Here is a 26,463-nt window from a genome sequence, read left to right on the forward strand (position 1 = left end):
TGAAAGCGCTCTCGATAAAAAACAATGTGGCTTTCCAACGGTCGACTACGGGGAATTGCCGGCCACTATTTCTGGGAAAGAAAATATTGACTTGACGGTGTGTGAATGTGCGGAGTAATATTGTACCAGGCTGGGTTTCCACTTACAGTTGATGTATGTGTATCAGTTCAACAGTTTTGCCACGAGACCCCGCACAAATCGGATCCAAAAATTCCTGGACAGTAACAAAGGTAGGCCTATCAACGTGTTGCGGCAAGCGACAAGACGAGATCAATACAACAAAATCACAATACGAAGACGAAAACGCCAAAGTACACTAGCTTTTCTAACATTGATTGAAAGACTGGCTACCTTACATGGGTAGGTATTTATCGGGCGGTCTCAGCAGTCTTTGGTTGCGTCCCTACGGCTCGTGAGTTCACACGTGGCGTTCATTCCATCATGAGCGCACAGTACATGTTTGAAACAAGCTCGACCACCTACGCATTTCACGACAGCAAGACACACAATTCGCGCCGTGTCCGTGATGAAGACCCGACGGACGGGAACGGGTCGTTGACGTATTCGGCGGCCAGCAGTGTCAACTCGGGGAAGGGTGAATCAACTGATTCCAGTTTTGCGGACGTTTTAAGGGGCCTTGACGTTCAAGAAAGCAAAGAAATTGCGGCGTATTTAGAGCAGCGGTTGTCCAGGAGAGAAGACCGATCCGTCGCCGAATCGTTCGCATATAGTGCTAACGTGGACTCTCTCGCTTACAGCACAGATGCCGATACTCACGGGCGAAGCATCGCAACCGATGGTGAAACGAAGTTGCACGGAACGGACTATTTAGGATCAATAACAGGCCACTCGTAAGTATTGCATTGTCATGTTGTGTCTTCCCTCCTGCTGCGTTAAGAATTGCGTTCTAAAACGCTTTCTTTGGCCTTTTCCAGCCAATTCTCAGAGGCCAAATATGCAGACGATACAACAGAGCGACAAGATAGTGACGTTCCTATTTCATCTCCCGATGGTGACGATGACATTCTATTTGCTCCGGCGGAGCATTTTGACTCTGTAAAGCGACGAAAAAAGGAAAAACGAGCGGCACGCAAAGCTCAGAGTGCTACCTTGACGCCGCCGTCCACCAACAGCTCATTGCGACCTGTCCCCGTGTCGGCGGAATCGCGACAAGGGACGCCGCCGACTTCCAGGCCACCCAAACGGGAGGAAATACATAAAGCTACTGAGGAGGAGCACGTTTGGTATGCAAAATGGTGGATGCTTTGTTTTCCGGATATGAACCAGATGACACCAAAACGCTAATGCTGATAAAAAGCGAATTTGTAATATGGTTGTGTATGGAACAAATGTTTATACAAACTTGTCTTCGCAGAGTCTGCGCATTTGTCTCGCTACTGCACAATGTATTTACAATTTTTCATCACAGACGTTGAAATTTCTATTAGCTGAGATGCGCGTCTCGTTCCAAAACGGATGCCGCAAATTTTACTAGAAAGACTGCCTTTTCCTTCCGCGGGGGCAGCACCACTGAGCTGTGCACGTTTGTGGCGTTACCGGAGAGTGTCCCAGCCGAACTCGCACTGGTGGTAGTGCTAAGGGGCGCCGCTTCACCGTCTTCCAGCGCGACGGAATGAGCGGTCACCCGTGCCGGAAATCCTGCGCCGTCCAGCATTCCGCCAATCATGCCCGATATGTATGCATCGACCGAAAGTCCGCCAAAATCGGCAGGGACGCTTACAAAGGTACTGCAACACAGTAGAGACTTCGGAATTAGGAGGCCCGAAAACGCTCTGATCAAAACAGTTTACACATGCATACCTTGTAATTGGCGCGTAATCCACAATCATATATTCATCCGCGTGATCAATACTCCGTTCCAATGAATCCGCTGCTTTTCCAAATAACGACTTCCAAGCTGTTGTAGAGACGAATTGCAGCATGTTCATCAACGATGTCTCTCTTGTATAGTCCTTGGTACGAAAGGTCAACAGCTCCAAAACTCGGAGACCAACGCCGTAGCCTGTCGCTTCGAGCTTGCGTTCAAGTTCACTGATACTGTCCACTCGATTTTGATGGTACTGGACAATTTCCGAATAAAGATAAGAAAACATGGAGAGGCTGACAGTTTGCTCAGATGTAGAACTGAATCAGATTGTGAGCTATTGTTCGTTCTCTTGCAATAGGTGGTTTCCTTTATCTTCGCCAATCGCTTACCGGCTTCCCCTCCCTCCTATGGGGCGATCCAGAATATTAACGGAAATTGACGTTGGCGCTGATAATCGATTCATAGCGATTCGATTGTCTTTGATGTGAATATATCTGTATCAGCCCAAAGTTTTTTCCTCCATTTACATTCCCGCAAAATGAATTTAGCAAGAAGTGGGAAGTGGTCAACTGGACTTGACAGTAGAAGGGGACGTCGCTGGTTATGATGCAAAAAGTGTACTACGCTCTCTTGCGGATGATTTTTTGACCAAAACCGAGTCATTTATATGGTGAAACCAACTACATAGAAAAAAAGACTGTCCATCGATTGACGTACGATTACAGAGTCTAAACGTTCCAAAACAATCGCGATGTACACATTTCTAGGTATGTTCACCTTCAAAAAGCCTGTGAAACTAAAGCCTTTTCGGACGATTGTTCGTGAATTACAGCCAGAGCAACTCCATCACTGGCCCCAGTACATCCCCTTATCTACAGCACGCTTGCAACTCTGGCGCCGCGCGGGCCGAAAGTAGTCTGATCCTAGCGCAGATTAGACCCAATTTCACAGTCAGACTGTCTGAATAATTTGAAATGCAGCTGTCACCTCACCTCAGTTGTCTAGCATCTAATTGCAATCACGCTTTTGAATGTGTAGCTTAATTGCTGCTCGATCGATCTCCGTGTTTTTACGAAGCTTTTGCAATCGATATATCCTTGGACGATGTACGTTGGGATCGTACGTATCTAAGTGACGTTCGAGAAAAGTTTGATGCCTTTCGTCCAAAAGATCATGATTCCAGTATACTATGCGCAAAAGGGGTCCGTAGGAAGCGCTGTCGTTAACTGAGTCAATGAGTTGGAGAAACCTCCAAAGTGAATTGCCTCGCTCGGGATGACACATCCATACTTGACCGTCTACTTTGGTTGCACGTATAAGCGTCCAAAGAAGCTCCCCATGATAGTGTTCAAAATGCGCGCAATCAGAGAGCAACACCAGATCCGCCTCTTCCGGAAGATCTAGCTTGTCTTGGTCCTCCTCCAGGGACCATTTTAACTTTTGGCAAAACACGTCGACAGTACTGGGTCTAAGTTCGGCCACTGTCATCAATCGCAGATTCACCATGTTGTTCTGAATACTATTTATATGTCCATCAGTCACATAGATGGTGGAGCATGGGGGAAGCGAGCGGCACAAGCTCAAGGCGGCCAGACCGGCCATGCCAGAACCCAGCTCCGTAACAACCACCGAACGACCAAGATTCCCGAGTATATTTTCGAGCTGTTCAAGGACGGCCCACGCCAGCGTAGTTTCGCAATCCCATACGCATATATTTCCCGTATTGTCAATGGATGTCGTATGATGCGTCGTTAGTTCGTCGAGGCTGATCTGAAGGCGGACCCGTTCGCGGGTAAGTGCTAGGGTCACGCCAGCAACAGTCGGCGAGGTATACGATTTTATTGCAAAGCACAAGGATGCGGTGGATGGCTCAAAGGAAATACGGAGCGCTGACGATTCTGTATGATCGGCCTCTTTGGGTAATGATTCGACTTCGCAGGACGTGAGATCACAGCTCGAAAGAAGGGACTGAGAAAGTTCAATGAGATTAGGAGGACGCCCCAGGGGTAGCGATTCGTGGTCAAAGGAGAAGATAATTTGCCGCAACGATGTGTTGAGGGCCAAGCTAGCCAGCAACGAGCTCTCGATCTGCTGCACCACATTTGTTGTATAGTCGATGTATGACAAGGCACCCAGCAAGCTATCATCGTCCGACGCCGTTATCGTTCCTGATATCAAACAGTAGCCTGGGAAGCCGGTAGTCTTTTCCACCGTTTGCTTCGTCAGAGCGCGTCGCAGGAGTCTCCAGCGCTTTTTCGCTCGTTCTGACTTTTCATTTGAATTCATGTTCCCGGGAATCCGTATCTCTTTGAGGAAAGCGATGACTAAACATGTGGCTTTCCTTACATTAGCGTCGAAGTCGCGAGTGTGAAGCCAGGCTTAGGTTTTTCGCATGTTTGCTTCTGGTACATGTTCAAATTCAATAATTTACTGTATTTTGTTGGATCTAACAGTTTAAATTATCTAATTTTGATTTTAATCTTTAACAATTGAGAAAATTCGCTATTTGGGATGAGCAGGCGTGAAAATTACGCTATTTGGGATGAGCAGGCGTGAAAATTACGCTCTTTGGGAAGAAACACATCGATTCTAAGTATTTGTATCCTCGCGGGAAATGACTTCTAGAATGTAAGTAAAACATTTATTACTAACAATCTCATATCCTATGTTAGATCACAAGGATCATTTTCGTGTGGTCATCCCTTCACTGTCAGTTGCCTCCAATGGTCAGGACCTCGGAGACGGCAGATGCAAACTTTTACTATTTCTTCCAGACAACAATAGGAAGAAACACAACTACTGTGAAGCTAGCAATTAAAGAGATCTTTGGAGACTCAGCTTAGGATTGTCTAGCTGGGCTCCTATTGACCGCCTGGCAAAGCTGATTGAAGCTGACACACCCTTCTCTGATTTTTCTCCACACAATGAAGCCTCAATTGAAGCTGCATGGTTGTTGTCAACCCAAGTCTTACTATCATGGAATAAAACTTGTCAAAAACGGCGTCAGAAACCCAAAACGTTTGTCCCAAACTGGTTCATTGCGTGATCCATACTCAAGATGACGGTTGAATATAAACTCCTTAGTAAGGATAGGAGCATGCAAGCGCACCATATGTTCAAGATGGCTGGCAGCAATGACACCCAAACCACGGCTTTGCTTTGCCACAATGTCTTCCATTTTAAGACCAGTACCAGTCTCTTGCACCCTTAATATATTTGTTTCAGAAGTGACAGGTAAAAACTGGAGATTGGTACTGTGGTCGAGAAAACCTGTTTTGGTACATATGCTTGCACCTTCATTTTCCATGCAGAACACGGCTTTCTTATGTCAGGGCTCTTCATTTGCTCCGTCAGCATCCCAGGAGATGATTGAGCTCAATTCAAAGCTGAGATCTGAGGGGAATCCAAAACATCCACTGCGCCATGATTTGGTGAATGCCAATGTTTGCTGCAAATTCCCAGCGTGTGGATTTGAATCCCTGAATCTATCAACTCATCAGGTTCATTGAATTCAAAACCAACAACACCTCATGTTTCAGTGACCTGATCAAACACACTTGACAAACACAAATACTTGACTTCGATTTTTGCGACGGTACAAAGAAAGCCAAGGACAAGTTGCAGAAGACTTGTCCACAGAGTCAAAAATGATGACGCCTTCAAAAAGTAGTAAACTGCATGTTACATGAATAGCTTTGCTTACACAATTGATTGGGCATCCAGTGCTGTCATCTGGTCAAAACATTCCGCCTGGCAAGATGGAGTTGTTTGGTGCGAGAAGATTGTGCGGCTTAATATGGACAGGGAACGGGCAAACCAGAATCTATTCGCGATTTATCTAAAAGTGTTTTTTGACGGTTCCGTCACGCGAAATGACAGTCTGAGTTGAAAGTTCGTGAGCGGCTCGCGCCTGTAGCCTCTTGCTGTTGTCCATACCCTGAGTTGGACCTGTACTGTAGTCGCTCTACCAAAAGAGCATGTATCTCGTCTTCACTGATGACCGCTGGCAAGGGACCGGCATCGGACGATGGCGTATAGTTGTGTCCAAGTGGGCCCAAGCAAACGTTTGACTAACAATCGCTTCAACTTCGCCAATGTACGGCGACGCGTACATGCCGGCGGGTGCAAGCAATAAGAATGCCACATTGCAAGACCAAATACTCGCTCAACTGCAGCTTTGCCCGAGAACAACAACTCATGGGGTTCTTTGTACTCCGAATTCTAATAACCCCACCTTATAACAGTATGAATTCGTGCTTACTCTCGGCGCCTTGTGTTGCTTTCTGCACTTTCTCCTTTTTCGTCGCGGCTGCCCAATACCTCAGACAAGCATTTTTCCTTGGGTTGTGCGTTCTACAAAGCAAGAGTTGGCTTCTGGGTGGCGAATCGAAAATTTCATGGACGGAACTATTGATGAGCTCTACAAACGCAAGAATGCGAATGATGGAAATCAATGAACTAATAAGAATTATGAGTCGATTGAGAATCGCTATTTGGTTTGTATGGCTTGGAGACACTCTCAATGACTGGTTTGAATGGCAATGACATGTTTGAAATGTCAGCGGGAAGACTGGAATGCCCGGTTGGCGTTCTTGTCTCGTAAGTACTTGTGATTTGAATCGGGATACTATCAGTAGAGCCGTAACTGATAGGGTAACTGTCATCAGTACCGTAACTGATAGGGATAGGATGATTGGGCTCGATCTTCATATCAACAGGAACTGCTTCATTGAATTCCAATGGCGACGTATAGTACATGCGATTGTTCATAGTATTTTACTCAAAATTCATTTCCGGCGAGGATAAAAATACTTAGAATCGATGTGTTTTTTCCCAATTCGCGTAATTTTCACGACTGCTCATCCCAAATAGCGAATTTTCTCTGAGAAATTCCTTCTTCACCTGTCGTGAAGTTTCTGTGACGGCCTCATGCAACGAAAAACGTTAATTTCATATGGGCGAGCAAGTAGCAAGAAAGCAGCGCCACTACCTGCCTAAGAGAGCCAACTAAGCTCAATTAGCATGTTAATTCAAAACGACTTTAGGAGCCTTTTGATGCGCAGCTGTATTGCGCTATGATCGTATTTTCGGAAAGTTATCCACTCCGAGCCTTTGGCCACCACCTGACGGGTTCTGAGTGGTATTCTCTTAAGTGTAAGCTTTCCTTCTGTGAAATGTGTCTGCAAGGTGAAAGTGTTTCTGTCATTGTAGCTATATTGAGTTGCCTGTTCTGTTTTAATCAAAATTAAGGTTGGATGCTAATACACCAAAAAAAGATTTAGCTAGTCGTACTTCAATTTGACTACATACAGCGGACAATCTATATACAATTTTGTTGGGCCATCTTCACAGCTCATACTTCTCTTCAAATATGCTGCAATTTGCCTTGTACTTAAGCTCTCGCTTTATACTTGCCATCATCTCGACTGGTCCGCACATGAAAATGGCCACTGCCTCATTTGAATCACTCTCCAAAAAAGAGCACATCTCACTTGCACGTGGTCGGCCTCTCGATTGTCGAATGCTCATTAAAGTAGATACTCCTTCGAATTCAAAGGGCAATTGATTTATGTTTTGCGCTTCACTGCGATCTTTTTCTCTTTTGGCGATTTCTCTATTGCTGGTTACTACATCATTGGATGGCACAGCTCGCCATTTCATAAGTCCAAAGTGCAATTGGAGTTTACTCAAGCATGTAGCTCCTATAAAGATAAAAACAACAAAGGCAATCACGCCAAGAAGATACAGGAGGCGGACCCATTCAGAGCTCTTTGCATCGTTTTTGGCGTGATACTCTTCAGCAAGTATCCCGACTCCAAAGGTGACAACAAAAAGAAACGTAGGGACCAAGCCCCGAATCAAATTCCCTTGTGTGCAGTGATCTGCACCTAAAATAGGAGGAGAAAATGGCTTTGGGTGGGAATGTGTAGAACTCGTGCTTTCAAAATACCGCACATCATCTTCCGATGGGCAAGTCCAATTCAATATTCTTTGTGCCTCAATAACGTCTACAGATGCAGCGCCTTGAGAGGTGTTGTGAATGTGAATTTCAAATATGCATCTCGGACTAGATGCTGACTCTAAAGACATCTCTGGCAACAAACTCAAATTTCCTCCATCAAGGGTAACTGAAAAAGTAGCTTGATCATTTTGGCGCTTCATTTTGCATTGTGTCAATGGCTCAAAATAATTGCTAATTACGTGACGAATCAAGCCATGTTCTCGACAAGACCAGTGCAATACAACCCGTCTTGTCACAGTTACGGGTAGAGCAGGAGTTCCTCCGGTTTCAACCGTTGTATACAGACAAGGTAACACAGATAGAAAAGGCGAAATTCCGACTCCTCCGGCAACCAAGAGAACGTTTTCGCGTAAAAGACATTCAGACACCCAATCTTCTCCTCCGTACAAGCCGTCTAGGAGCAAAATTGGTGGCTGGGACTTGTTCAAACGATGTGCAAGCTCTTTCGTGAAAGACCCCAAAGGTCTAATAAGAATGCGCAAAGATGAAGTTCTGTTGTCTTGTGCGTCCTCGACGGTGCGGGTTTCAAGAGTATTGTCATCAATCACTGTGAACGGATGACTTGTTAGCGAAATGGACGGACACAGAATGCGGACAAAGCGTGGTCGGGCTACAGTTGAACAATGTATCCGGGAAATATCCGTTTCCATACACAGTTCGTAGCATCCATTGGCGTCCTCAAGAAATCGGCAATGTTGAGCTTTGTGCCCCCCGCTGAACCATGTAGCTATCAACTCTACCAACGTCAGACTTGTACAAGCCCAATAGTATAAGAGTGGAGGAAGGACATAGAGCACCAGATTTTGCAGATGAACCACAAGGAGGACGAGAAAAAGCCAGCTTAACACAATATGGCTTTGCAAAAAGAAGGCGTAATAGCGTCGTCGTATCCAATTGGCGCTGAGCGCAACAATCAAAACTAAGGCCAAAGCTGTCATTGTTCCCGTCCAGTTGATGACACGAATCAAACATGAATTGCCCAAATCAAAAGCTGTCATACTTTTTAAGACGTCACGTCGCGGTCGATCGCTCTTGAGGGACCAGCATGCTTTAGGCAGCTGAAGATAGTATTGAAGCATGTCTTTCCATGATCGGTCCGCGTAGATAAGCCTCCGAAAGACGAGAATTTCGGTTACGCTGTGGACCATCGAGAAAAAGAAACAAACACGGCCTGCCCAAATATGCAACGTCAGTGCGTCCGTAGGGTTCCAACGCAACGCCAAAAGCATAGGACTCTGGTGCGCTACAGGGATCATGAACCAAGCCATCGAGGTTGCAGCTGCCACACCAGTCATATTTGGTATTCGTCTGCTGAAATTGTTCCAATCTCCAGTATCTTTGAAGGCATCTATAATCAGTGGGAGCACTGGGACAACGAAAATGGAAGCGAACCCCAGAGCATAAAAAACGGCGCGTTCCACCCGGTTTTGCGCGCGTCGCAATGAGGCGTTGATAGTGGCAGATTTTTGTCTTGAACTCCGAAGTCCCCTCGCCAAAGCCCTACCGAGGCGTTGAAGTCACGCAGAATCCGTCCTGCGAAGGTCAGATATATGTACGATAAGAAACCAACGACAAAAGTTCCTATCGAAACAGAGAATACTGGATAGCGCTGGTTTGGGAATAATCGCCGACATGACAAACTGCTTCCTTCCCCGATTCTTTCGGAATAGCATGATATCGCAATGAAAGAATACAATACTACAAGAGCCAACACGCAGGTGAGAACCAGACGAGGCACTGAAACGCCGGTAACGCTCGTCATGAATCTCGATAGAATTACGAGAGTGGCCGATGCACTGATTGACTATGAGCATAGCCAGATAAAATGAAAAAAATTGATGAGGCTTTGGTTTTCTCTTCGGTGAGAAAACCGCATGCAGATTGAGTTGCCTCTCTTCTCACCTTAATTGTAAGGTTCGTAGCTAGACCGTCCAATTTGAAAGCGCGTGTGAGCGTGTGGCTATCGTGACTGCTTCATAAGAATGGACTCGAAGAATAAAGTACCGAAATTAACAGAAAAAATCAATTCGTTTTCATCGGTGCTACAATATAGATGTAAAGTGATTTCATCTGACAAACCTTTTGTCATTTCCGGGATACATCGAAATTACAATGAGCATCGCATTGTAATAAGCCTGATAGGAATCTTATCTGTTCTTCAAGTCACTGCAGCAGAGCGAAAACGCTCGCCCCCGTATTTTCAAGATACTACAGGAGAGATTGCCGCATTCACACTTACATTAATACGCCAATCAATAGTTACAAAAAAACTATTAATTACCCGTATGTCGGGTTGGCCAGCTGTTTTTTATAGACGTGCAATTACTTAACAGTAAATTATATTATTTCGAAATTCGTTGCTTGTTTGACAGATGTAGCCTGCTGCTAACCTGACTGTGAGGGGAGATCGTGCTAGACACGCCACTCCTATTCTATGCTCAAGCCGTCCTACTAATGTAAAATCTTCTTGGTTTACTGATCTAGCAAAAAAGAGACGTTCTAACGGCGCGTGGTAGCCACGTTACGGCACGTGCCCTATTTTAACCTTGTCCTGATACTATTTTGAGTGGTCAATAGTCTATCTCATACTCAAAACAGCTTAAGATCGTACTGTATCTACCATGTGTGTTGCGTGTCAGACATCCTATCAACCGTAAAAGTCCATGCTGGTATTTACTAAAGTAGAGGAAGGGTAAAGAATCTACAGCCACTAATTTTTGTGAACACAAATTCTCCATCTCGCTTTCGAACTTACAAATTCCATATCCACCGGAGTGAGACTTTATCCAAAGACATAATGTTTTACGGAATTCGAAGTAGCATTACGTTTGCCTTGTTGGCCCACCTTTCATCAGCTTCCGGTCGTACATTTACCGACGATTTGGGAGTTACTCACAAAATTACTGGAAAGCCTAAGTTCGTGACTTACGCTTTAACGGCAGTAGCTTTGCAGCATCTCGGTATGTAAGATATCTGTCAACGAGAAAGTTGGGATGTTCATTCTTCTAAAAAGTACAATTTGTTTTCGTGCTCGTCTCCACCAGGTCTTGGGACAGATCAGCTTGTAGGAACGTATGGCGAAAGAGCCGTTGCAGGGTCGGACATCGACTTCACTAAGTTGACTGAAGAATCTAGTTTTCCGGCCGATCCCAACCCCGAAGAGCAAGAATTTCTGTCTAGCGTCACCAACTTGTCTCCTGGTTGTGGTGCCGAATTCTGCCAGGAGTTTGATATAGAAGGTTTCAGAGCACTCAAACCAGACTTCATCATCATGCATGGTTACCGACAGGCTGTCTGGGGGCTGGACGACCGTGTGACGGAAATCGAAGCAGCCATAGGCAAGCCCATTATATACATTGACATTTCTCTGGAGGGTCCGGAATGCAAGGAGGGATCTGGTGAAGACCGATGCTACGGGAAATCTTTGATTGAGGTGATTGCGCAGTACGAGGTACTTGCCGTCGCCCTGGGCATCGACATTCCCGCCTCCGTGGACGAAGATCGTCGGCGACTTTGTCAAGCATCCGCCAATTTTCAAGAGATAGCTCGCGACGCACACCTTCGAGGTGTACGTGCGTTGGCAGCCTACTTCTCTCCACCTGAAGGTGGCGATTTTGGTACTCTCAACTACTTTGCTAATCCTCCCGATGACTTGGTTCTCCGAATGCTGGAAGAACTTGGGCTACCGCTCTTGCACGTCAGCTGTAACAGCCCCGGCGAAGAAGGTTGCGACTCTGGATATTTCTGGGAGAGTATTTCCACGCAAGAATTCTTCAACAACTGTACGTCCAACTTGGAAGCTTGCAATGATCAAACGCACTATCCGGTTGACTTTTGGCTTTACGATCACCGCGAATCGACAATGGTTACAGGACCGAATTTTTTCGACGCATTCCCCGACAAGGCTATCGGTGCACGTCAATTTGCCTATTGGCCAATAGGAGCGGGAACGGTTTCGTACCGTCATGCAGCCGAAATTCTTGAACTCATCGCTCCCGCACTCGACAAGGCCGACCGCCTGCACCCGTCTACGTCGTGCACGCCCGGAGTGGATGTGAGTGGTATCGCTCACCGTGTCGTTGGACTAGAGGGTGGGGAGTATGCCTGTTATGACGAAAAGTTTCATCGCCAAGCATATTTCGAATGTCCTGCGTCCAGGAATAGTGAAAGTGGACTCAATGGCGGAGCAATGACCGGTATTGTGATCGGTGCCGTCGTGGGCTTCGCCGTGTTGGTATTGATCATCCTGAAGAGCCGCAAAACCCGTCACACTGCATCCGAAAAGGAAAGTTCGGTCACATCGGGAGAAGAATTCCCAACGGGTCAAATTTATTGATTGCCGCATTGACTGAGATTGCATTTTTTGTCTCTGTTTGTTAATCAGTTTTAACTTTTCCGTTTTTCTGTTTTGGGTGTAGAGCCCTTGTTGTACTTTTGGGAAAGACTACGATTCGCTATCGTCAAAACGATGTACAAAGGAACAATAGAATTGGAAGCAGACTCTACAAAGAGCGTCTCGAGGCGTGAGAGTTCCCATTGTTTCATTGTTGACTGACCGTGACAATGTACTCTTTCTGCTGGCTCACAACCTACCGGGGGCGCCGTTTCTCTTTGGGAGATCGTACATTTCTTCTACATGTCTCCCGTCTTGGTACAAAGCATAACTCGCCAACGAAGGCTGTCTTCCGTAGCAATTCACCACTTCAACGTATGTTCAGAATTTTTTTCAATTTGTTACATTCCACATTCTAGTGCACAACTGTGAGTACTCGTTCGACCCACTCACTGTCAGAAACCAACGCGCAAGGATCTGCGCACGTGTGGTCGTTTCTCACTGTGATTCCAATCGGACAATATCCAGTTCCATCGTCGCTTTCCGAGTCCAACACAATCTCACACAGCGCTCGTCCAACACATAATACCTACGGGGAATCGAAAACGACAAACAATGAAGAACGATGGCGAGTCAACATTGATTCCGTCGTCGTTGGTTACCCGTTCCAAGGTTCTGCGAGCACCTTTTGTTTCTTCCGCTTCCACTGCTACGCCAAAAAGCCGAGACGTGGCGACGATTGCTAGTGGCACCGATGATAAAGGAGACAATACCATCGCCATCTTTGAACACGAAGAAAGGGAATATCTCGAGATTCTGCTACTTGATCTTCCGCAATCTCTACGACTTCGTCAGTACAATACATCACACGATTCCTGGGGAATTTATTCGACCGTATGGGACGGTGGTATAGCTTTACTGAAGTACGTGTGCGATCAATACTCCGACGTGTGGGACCAAATGCGTTTGCTTGATTTGGGTTCCGGCACCGGTATCGTTGGACTAGGCGTAGCCGCGTGTTCCCGGGGCACGGTCGCCACGGCTGTCACCGATTTGACCGCCGCGTTGCCCCTGCTGCGGGAAAATATTGCCCGGAACGCGTCCCACTGGACTGGAGTGGATGCGGGAGTTCACAGACCGAGTGTTCTGGACATCACATGGGGTAAACGTATGGAAAACAATGACTGGCTGCAGCAATTTCTTTCCATAAATGACCGGAAGAAGGATACGACTATTTGCGCAGGTTCGCCACCACCCACGAGTATCTGTTCCAACTCACGAAGGAAGCTGCAGCGCCGTGTCATCATTACCGGAGCAGATATTGTTTATCGACCTTCCTTGTTTGAACCACTGCTCAGCACCCTCGCCGAGCTTGAATCTCGAGTACACCAAGTTTTGAAAGGTCAAGACCCAGTGATCGAAGTTTTGCTCTCTTGTCAATCTTGTCGCTCATACTTGGATGATTTTTGGCAAGCAGCCCGACGACGTGGCTTTAACGCAGAACTTCTCGCCATCGCCGACCTCGACCCCGCCGACAAACATAATTTGGAGTCGTGTCTGCTATACCCGGCTGAAGATCGTACTATACCAGTTTCAAAGCAGAAGTACCCCACCAAGGAAGGAAGGGTATTTATTGTGCGGATTTATAGATTGCCATATACCTTTGCCATCTAAAATTCCGGAAGTTGTAAGACATCGAACTGGTTGTACAGTTCTGGGACGTTCGGGCCCATTGCCATCAGCTTGGAGCTACCTGTCCGATCGAGGAAGGCTCTTTCACCGATAAACGAAAATGGCATGTAAATACTCCCAAAGGTAGTTCAAAAATGATTTGCTCAAAATTGTGTCATTAAGGCCTAGCTAATAACACAGGCATTTTCCAGAACAGACGCATCAGAGTTCAGCGATATTTCTCCAGAAGCATCATCGCCAACTGTAAAGTCGGATTGGTTTTTGCAGTATTGTTCATTTTGTGTACAGTGTTCTTGAATCCAGGCGTGCTCCAACGCTTCACGTGCACTAGGTCGCTTCATTGGGTCCGCCTTTAGCATGCGTTCAACTAAATCGCGAGCTTCCAGACTAACGGCACTCCAGTCATCGGTCGGATATTCGACGTTCGCCGTCTTATTAGCTTCCACTAGCTCGGCATCGGACTCTCCATAGAACGGCTCATAGCCGCATAGCATGACGTACAAAGTTACCCCAGCCGAAAAGATGTCCACTTTGTTACCGTAGCCGCCATGGACGCCTGCTAGAAAAATTTCTGGTGCCACGTATCCAGGAGTGCCACAACGACCGCGGACTTGACCGTCCACGCCACAAAAAGTCGACATGCCGAAATCACAAACCTTGACACGCGGACCGCTGTTTGTTCCACTATTTCGGCAAAGAAGTACGTTAGCAGGTTTAATGTCACGGTGAGAGAGACCCACACGATTCATCCCCTCTAAACAGACGAGGATATCTCGTAAGATATGCGCCGCTTCTGATTCCATTAGAACACCTTTGTGGGAAATGTACTGGAATAGGTCCAACCCACCTAAGAGTTCCAAATCCAACACGACGTGCTCAGACGTCTCAAAAATTCCTCGTAATCGCGAGAAGGAATGTATGCAGCGGCACTTCGCGGTTAGAGTCGCTTGCACTGAGATTTCTCGTACAATTGTATCGGCTCGTTCACGGCCTTTTACAACAAGGCGCCAAAACTCGGTCTTGTCGAAAACCTTTAGAGCGCAGTGGAATTCTTCTTTCGGTCCCGAACTTTTGCTGCTACTGCTTTCGTCGCCACTCGTCGAAGGCTGTCGGCGCCTTGCCGCGTAAACGATTGCGTATTGACCCTTGCCCAGTGCGTTCTCCTCTCGAAAGTCGTACAAATCATGAACCGCCAAATTCGCCGCTCGATTAAGACATGTCTGCCAATCGTCCCGCTCCGATTTGTCACGCAGCCGGATCATCAGTGTCCTAGCATCGGCCTTGGCACATGGTGAAGCGTAAAACTCCAACAACAGCGCGTCGTGAAAGTTTTCATGAACGCGGCAGCGCGCTAGCTGTAAGTGTGCGAATCCTCGTGGTGCACCGCGTGTCCCAGAATCCGCCGCGTATTCAAGCAAGTAATTTTGGCGCAACTGTAATACAGCCGTCGACCAAAGTTGAGACGTAGAGTGCCGTGGACTATCCACATAGGTGATCAAGCATTCGCCTAGTAAAACAGTTCCAAACGCAGATTCCGAAACGGCCCCTTGACCAGGCGTCAATGGTTCTTGCCTCGACGATATCGTTTGCATGACTGACAAGGGACAAGCCGCCAGCGCAGCCGGCGCAATCAAATATCGTCTTCCATGTTGCCACACATCTACACCTTGCACGGCTTTCAATACCCGCGCATCGCTCTTTATCGCAACAGCGTCTTCATGAACTGTATCGAGAGAGCCTTGAGCATTTGTCCAGCGCGTGTTAGCTTCATGATTCACTAGTGTTCCATGAGAAGCTGAGTTCACCAATCGAATCCCACTGCTGCCATTCATATTGACATGAGCTCGCTGTGTGTGCGGCCAAAACAAACCTTGCCCGTGAAAAGATGTATCTTCGCCCAAGTACGCAGCTGCACTATCATGACCGGTGTCGGCAGAGTTGTGAAATTCCGTAAACGCCTTCTTCATAGCTGAGCTGGATGCGATCACGTTGTTGGCGGTGTCGGACTGCAAATCCACGGCTCGAATGTGGCGCAATGTAGGGGGTGTTTCGAATGGAGATGGCGCAAGCGCGCTGTCCTCAATATGAGCATAAGGAGAATGAGAGAGATATTCGGTCACCGAGTCACTCTGCGCCCGCATCATTCCGCTGCCCGTGTTTCGCGGAGGGGGAATCGCCGATGCCATCATGAGAGACGAGTGAACTGAAAAGTCTTGTCGTTGGGCAATCAAACGTGGTTGCAAGCTTATAGTAGTAGAGGGAGTCGGCAATGCAATGTTTTGGGTCAATGAGCTCGTCAAATCTGGAGGTGTGGCCGAAGAAGTCTCGGGTTGACGCGACAGTAGCAAACTCGTTTTTCGAACTCGTGCACTACCAGGTGAATATGACTTTTCCGCACCCCGACGAATTGTCTCGTCCAAATTGTTCGACGACAGGCTGGACTTGTGACGTGACTTTTCCGATGGTAGCTTCGGTCCAAAGTTAGCATTGACAGCTGTTGCAGGAGCATTAGAAGTCGGAGCGTATACTCCTCGATCCGTTCCACGACGTAAAGTCCCATCCAAGTCGTTTGTGGACCGGGCTCTCTGACGTTGTCCTGAATTGGCTGCAACGGAGGTCTCCTTGGAGTGATGATTGCGAAAGACACCTCCAAAGAAGGAACCGCCACGGACAGAACCTTCACCATTATCTTCCACCAATTTTGGAGTCTTTCGGTTAGAAGACGAGTTGCCGGCGTTGCTTGCAATCGCTTTACGTGCCAATGAAACATTCGTAGACGGAGAAATGGACTTTTTGATAAGCAGTTCACCTGCCCGCGTCGTTATTGTTCCCGCGTGTATTGCCGGTAGGCTAGGAGGTGGTGCATGTTCCTTTTTTCGAGACAAAAAATTCCGATAGTGTCGTTCCCATAGTTTTTTGGGTGGTGTACCCGGCGACCGCGATATGTTCACCGTTGGCGCATCGTCTTCATCTACTACCAAATCTTCGTGAATGCGGGGTAGTAGTTCCTCCGGTGGAGACGCTCGCATTGCGATGCTGCTGGATTTGGTGTCGGAGTTTGAAGGCGTTCCAACATTGACTGAAGGAGAGCGCGTGTGCTGAGCATCTGACTTGGTACCGTTGCTGTTTCCCCAGGATCGCACGCGGATCAAACTTCGGGAAGGCTGTCGCAGCACACTCGTATCGCTGATGGTGTGTGTGGTTCTGCCTAAAGCATCTTCACCCGATGAAGATGAGCTGGGTTCCTGTGGGAGAGCAGCCGCAGAGGCTTGTCGAAGGTTTGATCGACTAGCCTTTTCATCCGTACTGCTGCTCATGATATATGGCAAAGAGCCCCAGCAAGATGGTTTAGTTCTCTCGCAAAGATGCGACTTTTATCTTGTGATTAAAAGCCTGCTATATTCCTTTATCAGTCAACTCCAGAGAACTGGTGTAACTTCAAAGTAGCGGCGTATCCAGCAATCTTCCGGGGTATTTAATGCTAAAAAATACTAGATTAGTCTCACTTTCTCGATCCTGGTCCGTTCGGGGTTCTACTTCCGATCGTCGTCACAGAGGTTTCACAATCAACGAGAGGAAGAAAGTTAGCACCGACAAATCCAGCTGCTTCTAGCGCTACCCCAGCATATGATAACGCAAATAATATACAAGCGAAAATGCCGATTTGTTTTTGGATCCGTAGCGTGTCTCTGGGTGCGCACCGAACAATAAACCGTTGTCGAGACACTGCGGCCATTTAGTGACGGTCCTGTATGTGGTGCGTCCTGATTTTCCGACGGAAGAGTTTTCTCGTTTCGCTTCCATTAGTTGAGTGAGTGTCGTCACGTCTGGCTGGACCTGTGTTTGACTGACTCGTGTTTTGGTTCCGAAAGGGTCCAGGATATTCGGAATCCCAGCCATTCTTCCGAGACCACGGGCGGAAGTAGGTTTTTTAGTTGTGTCAGATCAGTGTCGAGATGGCGTATTTATTAACATTTTGAGTCTCGATAAGACATGGTAATTCCTGGCATTTCGCCGACTGCGACAATGATGACTCCCACACTACAACCGGTCGCCAACAATGACCTTCTCTCTAGTGTTAGCCTGTGCTGACAATTGGTAGTCGTCATTCACAGTCATTCCTCTGTTGACAACAAACATTTAGTAGCGCAAGAGCAGAAGTCGTGTTGAATTTATTACTGGTCCTCTCAGCAACCGACTCTATGTGGTATACATCAGTGAATCTTTTAGGAATCTCGATTAACTGTACAAGTTTTGATTGGTCGATACACCAGAGCTGACACGCTGAACGAACTGTTGTGGAGTGACCATGGACAGAAATCTAATTATGGAACAGACCACGTAAAAATGCTAGCCCACATATCGAACGTCCTTTGTAATCAAGGGTCTACACGAAACAAATCTTCATCTCGCGCATATGCCTGGCGTTTGCTTTGTAACTCGCTTAACTCCTTTTTACTGTGGGCTTTGGTTGGTGCCAAACGTTACAAAGCTCTTGCGCCACCATGCCTTCGCCCGTCGACGAAGAAACGGCGCTTTTTATCCAAAGATCGGGGTCTTGTGACAACGGGTCGTACGGTGGTACCTCTTCCACGATGGCGGAAAGTCGTCACGGAGCTACTGTTTTGACCGCATCGATGAATGATCCCCATCGCTCCCATACTCATTCCGGTACGTACCTTATACCGACATTTACATTGACTGTGTTGGCGATCTGTCCGAGGCTCACTATTTTTCTTTCGTGCTTGTCACTGCCTGTTCCATAGTTAAAAGCATTGGCTATCTGGGATCCTTGGCGATTGCCGTCAACAGTCTCGCCGGTCCGGCTGTCCTCCAGCTTCCTTTTCAGTACCAACGCTCAGGGTTAATCCCTACAACGATCTGTCTCGTTTTCGTATCGATTCTATCCTACTTTGTAAGCCTCCATATGGCAAACGTGGTTTCCCAGGTTCCAGGAAATCACAAGTTTAAGCACTGCATCGAATTTTCCGATCCATTTTCTATCTTTTGGGGTCCCCGCGCTTTCCAAATTACGCAAGTACTTTTCTTTCTGTGCACGACCTGTCTCAACGTTGCCGCTATTGTTGATACGGCTGAAGTCGTTGATTCCTTTCTGGGATTGCGGTTCGAGTCCGTCGGCTTCAATGCACAGACATTGACTTTGCAAACATGGTCGCATGGACCATGTTCCCGGAAAGAGGTTAAGCTAGGATTATGTGACCCTTTCGGAGATGCCGATGTGTACGGTGACTACCTCTTGACTCTTGGTTACCTACTGACGGCACTGGTCTTCGTCCCGGTCTGTCTAATGGATTTGAAAGAAAACACATCCTGGCAAATCTTTGGGTTTGCAGTTTTGACAGCAACGTCCATTTACTTTTGTGCCACTTTTTCCACCTACGAGTTGTCTCTCAAACACGTTTCGTTGTGGGGATCTTCCTGGAAAGGCATGCTGGGAGTCATTCTGTTCAATTTCGCACTCGTCCTGGCCATTCCAGCCTGGTTGCACGAGAAAAAGGAGACCGTTAATGTCAACCAGGTTATTCAACATTCCACTGCCATGTCAACGGGCTTGTATATTTGCGTCGGCATTCTGGGAGCCTTTGCGATTCCGAAGGTGAACGTGAATATGCTTAGTCCGATGGTTTCAGGCGCTTTCGGTTCCGGCATTCAAATCGCCGGCTCGGTTTTTGCGTTCTTCATTATCGGCCTCGATATACCACTATTTTCCGTTCTGACTCGGTACAATTTGACACATTCGGGAATGTGTAGCGAACGAACGGCAAACATCTTTGTGGTGTGGTTGCCCTGGTTGACCTCATGGTTGTGGTATCAAGGTGACGCTATCGGGAGTTTATTGAGCTGGGGCGGCGTGCTATTAACATCGGCCGTGGCGTTTCTGCTACCTCTGTATTTGGCGTTGCGTATTTTACAAGCATCGGACCAAAAAGGATCAATCCTTGTCTATGGTTTCGCGATGTCCCGAGATCGACAGATCTGTATCCTCTATGCTTTGGTTGCTGTAGCAGCCGCTGCCGTATTTGCTGCGATTGGTGGACAAATTTTGGTTTCACGAGAAAAGCAACAATATTTGCACTCAGAACTTTACTATAACGGCACTGATTTGGCGCTAACTCTCTTGGGAGCTGAAATTGAGAAATTACTCGGAATCACGGGATAGCCTCCTTAGTTTATAGCGACCATGGAAGGAACAGGGATACTAGAGATATTTGGCAATCTCTTTAAATGATTGATAGACATTTATATATAACTGCTGAATACAGTATGCGTAGTAACCTAAATTTGTATCGATCGAACTTGTTAAACTGACCCTTGGTCCAGTCCCAACCCATTTTCGCTATCTGGTGGTTGAAATCCACATCAACCTCGTTTTCTAGGACATGTCTCTTTTCGTAGCCCATACTTTAGGGCGCTCTGAGCTTCGAATTCTCCTTTCCAATATTCAATCCGATGAGCAGAGCAAACACGCTCTCGAGAAAAGTCCAAAGTGTGAAACAGTGATGGATGCTGCCGAGCGTAGCTTTCCAAATCATCCTGGGCGACCTGAACACAACGTCTCGGTTTGAGTTGAGCCATGGTCCTCTACTTAATCGCACGGACGACAATGCCTTTATTTACAGCTAAAGAATGATAGCAGATTTTCTGATTTCTTTTGTTAGAATTTAAGAAATACTGACGACGGCGGCGCACTCAACGAGAACACGAGGTTTTTCCATAGGCACAAAGACTGCAACTTAGATGCTCTTCTTACTACTACCCCCTTTCCCGCCTTTCCCACTTGTCGGAGAAGGTGTAAAACCGTTTCCTTCAAAGCAATCCTTATAGCTTTTGCTACTCTTGGATTCTCCTCCTTTCCAGTTCTTCGAGCCCTTTCCTTTGCCTTTCACGCTGATACAAAAAGAAGGAGCCGACGAAACGGTAGGAATCGAAGAAGGTGCAGAAGACATAGAGGGAGCGTTTGACACTGTAGGTACTGACGAAGGAACACTAGAAGGATCTTCGCTTGGAGCGTCTGACGGCACTTCCGAGGGCATGTCAGTGGGATCTTCAGATGGGGTAGACGAAGGCTGAGAAGATAGTGATGGTACTGAGGAGGGTTGAGCGGAGATGGTAGGGGCAGGAGAGACTGACGGCGACATGCTTGGACCTTCAGATTTCTTGGAGCTCTTTGAGCTCTTGCTGCTACCCCCCTTTCCACTCTTCCCGCTCTCGTTACCTTTTCCGTTTACACCAGTATTCATACCAAAAGTACCTTGAAGACGTCTATGACCCACGCTACTACCGTTGTCAAAATATGTGTTCCGCAATCTCCGAGATGGTTGCACATCAATCATTGCCTCATCCAAGAACGCGGTCCTTGGTTGGGCAAGAGTAGATGAGCCGACCTCGGTCCCGGCGACGTCGTTTCCAAACACCAAAGTACCCATACCGAGGATAAGCATGGCCACAATAGCAGTCTTTTCGGCCTTGGTACACCCATGGGTGGAAGCGAAAGCGATTGACATGGTGATTGCAAAGGATGTATGTGTTGACTTTGAGTAAAAAATTTTCTATTTCTTGTTTGTTGTTAGGATACAATTTTGTGAGTATGTCAGCATCGTGCTCTAACGATGACAAAACCGCTGCGACCGTTGCAATCTTGTTGGGATGTTTTTTTGGTTTCATTCACAGTCGGTGTCAGGTTTGCTAGCACACGTATGAAATCACATAATTATTAAAGAGCTAGCTTTTTGTTTTTACTTTGTCGGAAGCGCAAGGGGACTTTTTGTGCGTTGAAACCTGAATATTCGTCCCAAGACTTGTTTTTGGAACTTGCAGCAGGTGTGTGAGCTACTCGAAAACTTCCTCACCAAGCTACCTACTAGCTTTCTTTCCATATGCAAAAGCAAAGAACAACTTTTGTTTGGCTGTGGGAGAACTGACATACTAGGTGGGTTTAGAGAGCCAGTCACGAAAAATTCTTATGTGATATGTACATGTCGTGTTCTGTCCAAAATATGATTCGACAACCGACCAAATTCTGACTGAGAAGTAGAAGAGAATCCGAGAGTACAGGTATCGACCAAATGCCAATATTTCTCTCTCAATTTACAGTTAGGTCCGGAGTTTGCTATAGCAACTGTAGGCGAAGTATCAACCGGCTATTGAAGCCTGAAGACTGAGCCATACTATTCAGAACAGGGCTTGCAAGTCGGCATAATTGTCTATCAGCGAATTTCCTTGCTTGGGTCCGGACCTTCATGCAAATATTTTGGAATTCCTAGACCCTCTCGATCTAATCTGGGGCGATTCACGATGTAATAGCATTCACCTTGTTTTGTAATCCTGGAATGTATGAGATCAAGGAGCCATTGAATTTGGTGAAGCAATTTTAGTCATGCGCAACAAATAAACTATGAAAAATCGCGCCCTGTTGTTGAATGCTCGAGGTAAGCAGGGGAATGGATTCTTTGCTGTAAAGGCTCTTACCCTAGCCAACAGAAAAGCGCGACTCCTCGACATCCAGATATTTCTATTTGAATTTGAAACGTACAATTTCTCGTACTCGTGTCAGAGACTCTGATGCCTTTCTGTTCTACATTGACAGCGAAACCGGGTAGAATCTCAGGCGCTGCTCTTCTTGCAGGATAAAATGACGAGCCGGTAGCCAATTAGGAAGGCTTTGTGAGTTTCATTTCCCATGGGCTTGGGGCGCATTTAAAATCCTGTTTTCCCCCCGCTGTTGGTTGAACTCGACGGCCGTCATTTCTAGAAACGGATTGCTATTCTTGTTGCGCGGTTCCAAATTTTGGAAGAAGGTGATGAGAGATCCAAGCTGATTTGTGAAGAAGAGTGTTGGTGCTCTAAACATTCTATCGGTGTTCCCAGATTGCAGTGACCGTCGTAGCCCTAGTAAGCGCCAGCAGCCACGTCTGTCTGCTATATACTGGCAAGTAGCGTGTATGCCAAATGTCGATTGGCAATGTTCTTGGTTTCATATGAACACCAGAATTTGTCGTTCGCGATCTATCATTAACTGTAAACACATCATCAAGGAGAATGGCCAGATCTACTGAGAGGTCGGCTTGCGCAGTGCGGTCTGCGTTTCTTCCTCGTGCAATCGCGTCAAACGGGAAATATACTGAAATATTATGATTGCAAACACTTTGTTTCATGAACCTAGCAATAATGTGTACTATGATAGGAGCAAGCAGATCCGAGGCCAAGCGTTAAACGAACTTCTCGCGCATTATACCTATAAACCAATGGGGCATCACCAGTTCGTGGTCGACTTACGCCTTGGCGACTTCCGCTTCGTCTTTCTTCAATTGAATGCTCTTGGGATCGATGCTGGCGCACTCTTCTGCGCGTTTTTTGTTCCAGAAACTCGCCGGCAGAATCTTTGTGGGATCACAGCGTGACTTGTACTTCTTGACAATTTCGGTGACTTCATCAAAGAGGCCCGTATCGAGAGTAATGGGATCCAAACCAAGATTGCAAAACTTACGATTGGCCACATCCAAATCATTCTCCGCAGCTTCTTGACGAGGATTGGGGATAAAGTTCACTTCGACATCGGTCATACTGGCGACCAACTCAGCAATATCCCGCACACGACGGGTTTCGGCGACCTGATTGAAGATTTCGACGCGGTCGCCAGCGGTGGGCGGGTTGCTTATAGCTAAATCGATGCAACGAGCCGTGTCGGAAATATGAATAAAGGCTCGAGTTTGCCCGCCAGTTCCGTAGACGGTCAACGGAACGCCCATGGCGGCTTGCATCAAGAAACGGTTCAAAACTGTACCGTAGTCCCCATCATAGTCAAACCGATTGATCAAACGTTCGTCCAGGGCTGTCTGTGGTGTGTTGGTACCCCAGACAATGCCCTGATGCAAATCAGTAATACGTAGCTGGTCGTTTTTTTGGTAAAATTGCCACAAAAGGGCATCCAAGCACTTGGTGGCATGGTAGACGCTTCCAGGGTGGGCAGGGTGCAGAATGTTGGCATCACGGCCGCCGGGTAGAGTGACATCGATGTATCCTTCCGGAATTTCTCCACCGCTAGTTCCGTACCCGTACACGCCCATGGTTCCCAAATGGATGATATGGGCGTCGACCTCTGAGTCGATAACAGCGCAACAAAGGTTGTTGGAGCCACCAACGTTGTTGTCGACAGTGTATCGCTTCGTCTTGGCGGATTTCATACTGTACGGAGCAGCACGCTGCTCCGCAAAGTGCACGATGGAATCGGGCTTTTCTTGCTTGATGAGATCCACCAAAAGATCATATTCCTTGGCGACGTCCAAGTTGACGAAGCGGATTTCCTTGCCACTAACTTCCTTCCAGGCTTGGCAACGTACCTGCAATTCGTAAAGGAAAGCAATTTGGTAAGCAAATCATCATCATGCGTTTGCTTTGGCAATTGAATGGGTGTAAATTCATATGAAATTTAACCTTTCATTCGAAGTGGGGTACTTCCTTCGAGCTGTCTTTAGCTGTGCCATCAAGACTACTCACTTCGGGGGATCGGATAGGAGTCAGCGAGTCGCATCCGAGCTCGATGTCAATGTTGCGTCGGCTGAGATTGTCGACGATCACAACTTCATGCCCCTGATCCGACAGGTACAGAGAAGTTGGCCAACCGCAGAACCCGTCTCCTCCCAAGACGATGACCTTCTTTTTGCTCGCCGCTGAGGAATCTCCGTTCGCACCTTCGGCAAATAGTTTCGTCCGCGAAGGTGTAGACTGCGCCGAGAGATGCAGAACTGGAACAAACGAATGAGCAGAGGTCACTAAAGAAAGAAAAATCAAAAGCTTCATGGTGTGAAAGTAGACGAAATAATGTCTTTGCCAACGATTGACAACTATTTTGCGAAACAAAAAAGATGCGATCTACCACAGGTTGACTCAAGGACGAGCGAGGATCCCCACCACAACGACAAGCGTGATGGTATGATGTTTTGTTGCCGCCGTGATGGTGAGCAACAATCATCAGGCACGGTAGCGGAGTCGCTGGTGCTACGGTATCTACGTAGATCAGGTTCTGAGACCTGAGGATGCATTTTACATGGTCGTTTTCAATTGGTCAAACAATAGCCGACGGTTCTCGTTGAATGATAGAAAAACCGTGCGACGCCAAACAAACCGATGAAGTGGAGTGCGTATGTTGACAGCGAGTCCTAGTGCTTTCTGCTGAAAGACCCGGAAAGTTAAAGAATCTTTAAAATTGGATACCCGGAAAGCCGAATCTCGAAAATGGACAGAGCACTTTCCTTTGTCGTCGTCTGATGGTAAAAGGCGCTCCAAATATGTTTTGCATGATTGGTATTAGTAGGCATTGATCACAGTCAATGTCAATTTCGATGAATTTGCCGATTCCTCACCTTATTGCATTTGTTATGAAGACTGTGTACTCCTACATTTTGTAGCCCTAAGCACATCAGTTACAAATTATTCGTTGACGGAAGCAATGATTCCCTCACTTTTTCCAAAAAAGCCGACACGCACTCTTAGCTATGCAACATAAAGAACAAAGTATACATTTTTAGTCCCTCTTCCGCTTTCTCTGCATAACAAAAACGGATGCTCGATTTTTCACTTTTCCGTCTGGCTATTTTGTCCAACAATGTAAAAAGCTTTTCAGAAATGCAATAGATGGGACAGTAGAACGACGAGTACCGAAACCTGTATAGCATGAAAATTTGGACGGAACCAATTGACTGTGAGAAAGCAAGCCGGTATTGTACAAAAAAAGCATGGTTTTTGATAAACCATGCAGGATAACAGTTGCAATAACCAATCCGGTTAGGTACATCCTGTTGAATAGTGTGTCGAATGCGACATACCGTGTTTACTATTCACAAAGAAAACCACGGTACGCCGGGGCAAGTCTGGATACAGTGGATTTGAGCAGTCCGAGCACAGTCTTGTCTACACCCATGAATTTGAACATTGACTGTGAATGCGTTGAGTCTTCCCAGTAAAATATTTGCGAAAAATCCGTGTAGAGAATGCCACATTTTTCACCCAATCGACTTCTATAGTCGACAAAATTATGATTTTCGTAGCCAGGCTATATATTATTAATTCTCTGATGATTGACCACACTTTGCTGGGAAAAAGATTGCGATGGAAAACTTTATAGTCGAAACGATAGACGTTGAGGACACCTTCAAAATTATAACTGTAAATACAAACGGATTATAAAAACAGAACGAAAGCTCACGAATTCTCTGTAAATGTAGAATAGGTTTGTGACCCAAATAGTCTTTATTTTTCGTTAGTACCGTACGACTTATCAACCGAAAAAGCCCCTTTGTTTCAGATGTCGAAACTATTTTGTCAATGAAAATAATAGATCGTGGAGCGGCCCCCCATTCGTTCAAGAACCTGAGGGGCAAGGTGACGCTACACGACACAATTCCAACTGATTCGCGTCTTGCTTGACAGAGAATTCATAAGAAACTAGACGATGTAACGCTTTACAAACGTTTTGGAGGAGTTTTCCAGATCCTATTCATTCCGTTGATTCAACAAGTTGTCCTCACAAATTAAACAAGCTCTTATTCTTCGCTTCAAGGTACATTT

The 26,463-nt window shown here is 46.6% G+C and overlaps 10 protein-coding genes across 10 annotated transcripts; 4 read left to right on the plus strand and 6 right to left on the minus strand.

Moving 5' to 3' along the window:
* Window positions 1-441: 441 nt before the first annotated feature.
* On the plus strand, window positions 442-1,305 carry PHATR_36993 (predicted protein; the record flags this gene model as incomplete). Its single annotated transcript, XM_002185758.1, has 2 exons — window positions 442-851; window positions 936-1,305. 2 exons carry the CDS (start codon window positions 442-444, stop codon window positions 1,303-1,305), a joined length of 780 nt encoding a protein of 259 aa, XP_002185794.1.
* Window positions 1,306-1,444: 139 nt separating this feature from the next.
* PHATR_21198 (predicted protein) lies at window positions 1,445-2,355 on the minus strand (the record flags this gene model as incomplete). Its single annotated transcript, XM_002185927.1, has 4 exons — window positions 2,218-2,355; window positions 1,822-2,145; window positions 1,615-1,748; window positions 1,445-1,530 (listed from the first exon to the last, which is right to left on the minus strand). Exons 1-4 carry the CDS (start codon window positions 2,289-2,291, stop codon window positions 1,445-1,447), a joined length of 618 nt encoding a protein of 205 aa, XP_002185963.1. The 5' UTR covers window positions 2,292-2,355.
* Window positions 2,356-2,836: 481 nt separating this feature from the next.
* On the minus strand, window positions 2,837-4,114 carry PHATR_36995 (predicted protein; the record flags this gene model as incomplete). The annotated part of the gene is made up of 1 exon (XM_002185928.1): window positions 2,837-4,114. The coding sequence occupies one exon, from the start codon at window positions 4,112-4,114 to the stop codon at window positions 2,837-2,839; it is 1,278 nt and encodes a 425-aa protein (XP_002185964.1).
* A 3,060-nt stretch (window positions 4,115-7,174) lies between these two features.
* On the minus strand, window positions 7,175-9,833 carry FRE2 (ferric reductase 2; the record flags this gene model as incomplete). Its single annotated transcript, XM_002185929.1, has 2 exons — window positions 9,753-9,833; window positions 7,175-9,654 (listed from the first exon to the last, which is right to left on the minus strand). The coding sequence occupies exon 2, from the start codon at window positions 9,143-9,145 to the stop codon at window positions 7,175-7,177; it is 1,971 nt and encodes a 656-aa protein (XP_002185965.1). The 5' UTR covers window positions 9,146-9,654; window positions 9,753-9,833.
* Window positions 9,834-10,537: 704 nt separating this feature from the next.
* Window positions 10,538-12,257, plus strand: PHATR_46929 (predicted protein). The gene is made up of 3 exons (XM_002185759.1): window positions 10,538-10,810; window positions 10,895-11,632; window positions 11,723-12,257. Coding segments are annotated over exons 1-3 (903 nt in total). The 5' UTR covers window positions 10,538-10,647; the 3' UTR covers window positions 11,725-12,257.
* A 491-nt stretch (window positions 12,258-12,748) lies between these two features.
* Window positions 12,749-13,857, plus strand: PHATR_46930 (predicted protein; the record flags this gene model as incomplete). Its single annotated transcript, XM_002185760.1, has 1 exon — window positions 12,749-13,857. The coding sequence occupies exon 1, from the start codon at window positions 12,799-12,801 to the stop codon at window positions 13,855-13,857; it is 1,059 nt and encodes a 352-aa protein (XP_002185796.1). The 5' UTR covers window positions 12,749-12,798.
* A 293-nt stretch (window positions 13,858-14,150) lies between these two features.
* On the minus strand, window positions 14,151-14,777 carry PHATR_4994 (predicted protein; the record flags this gene model as incomplete). The annotated part of the gene is made up of 1 exon (XM_002185930.1): window positions 14,151-14,777. A coding segment is annotated over one exon (627 nt), but the record flags the coding sequence as incomplete, so codon positions are not given.
* A 3,866-nt stretch (window positions 14,778-18,643) lies between these two features.
* PHATR_1946 (predicted protein) lies at window positions 18,644-19,801 on the plus strand (the record flags this gene model as incomplete). The annotated part of the gene is made up of 1 exon (XM_002185761.1): window positions 18,644-19,801. A coding segment is annotated over one exon (1,158 nt), but the record flags the coding sequence as incomplete, so codon positions are not given.
* Window positions 19,802-20,630: 829 nt separating this feature from the next.
* Window positions 20,631-21,467, minus strand: PHATR_46933 (predicted protein; the record flags this gene model as incomplete). The annotated part of the gene is made up of 1 exon (XM_002185931.1): window positions 20,631-21,467. Exon 1 carries the CDS (start codon window positions 21,399-21,401, stop codon window positions 20,631-20,633), a length of 771 nt encoding a protein of 256 aa, XP_002185967.1. The 5' UTR covers window positions 21,402-21,467.
* Window positions 21,468-23,051: 1,584 nt separating this feature from the next.
* SQD1 (UDP-sulfoquinovose synthase, plastid precursor) lies at window positions 23,052-24,837 on the minus strand. The gene is made up of 2 exons (XM_002185932.1): window positions 24,394-24,837; window positions 23,052-24,236 (listed from the first exon to the last, which is right to left on the minus strand). The coding sequence occupies exons 1-2, from the start codon at window positions 24,694-24,696 to the stop codon at window positions 23,169-23,171; spliced, it is 1,371 nt and encodes a 456-aa protein (XP_002185968.1). The 5' UTR covers window positions 24,697-24,837; the 3' UTR covers window positions 23,052-23,168.
* Window positions 24,838-26,463: the final 1,626 nt, after the last annotated feature.

Source organism: Phaeodactylum tricornutum, chromosome 11, assembly GCF_000150955.2.
Source record: "Phaeodactylum tricornutum CCAP 1055/1 chromosome 11, complete sequence".
NCBI classification, from domain to species: domain Eukaryota; phylum Bacillariophyta; class Bacillariophyceae; order Surirellales; family Neidiaceae; genus Phaeodactylum; species Phaeodactylum tricornutum.

Coding starts and splice junctions, on each gene's coding strand:
- PHATR_46929 (XM_002185759.1), top strand. CDS start 10,648: ATGTTTTACGGAATTCGAAGTAGCATTACGTTTGCCTTGTTGGCCCAC. Junction 10,811..10,894: donor AGTAGCTTTGCAGCATCTCG/GTATGTAAGATA, acceptor CGTCTCCACCAG/GTCTTGGGACAGATCAGCTT.
- SQD1 (XM_002185932.1), bottom strand. CDS start 24,696: ATGAAGCTTTTGATTTTTCTTTCTTTAGTGACCTCTGCTCATTCGTTT. Junction 24,237..24,393: donor CTCCTATCCGATCCCCCGAA/GTGAGTAGTCTT, acceptor TACGAATTGCAG/GTACGTTGCCAAGCCTGGAA.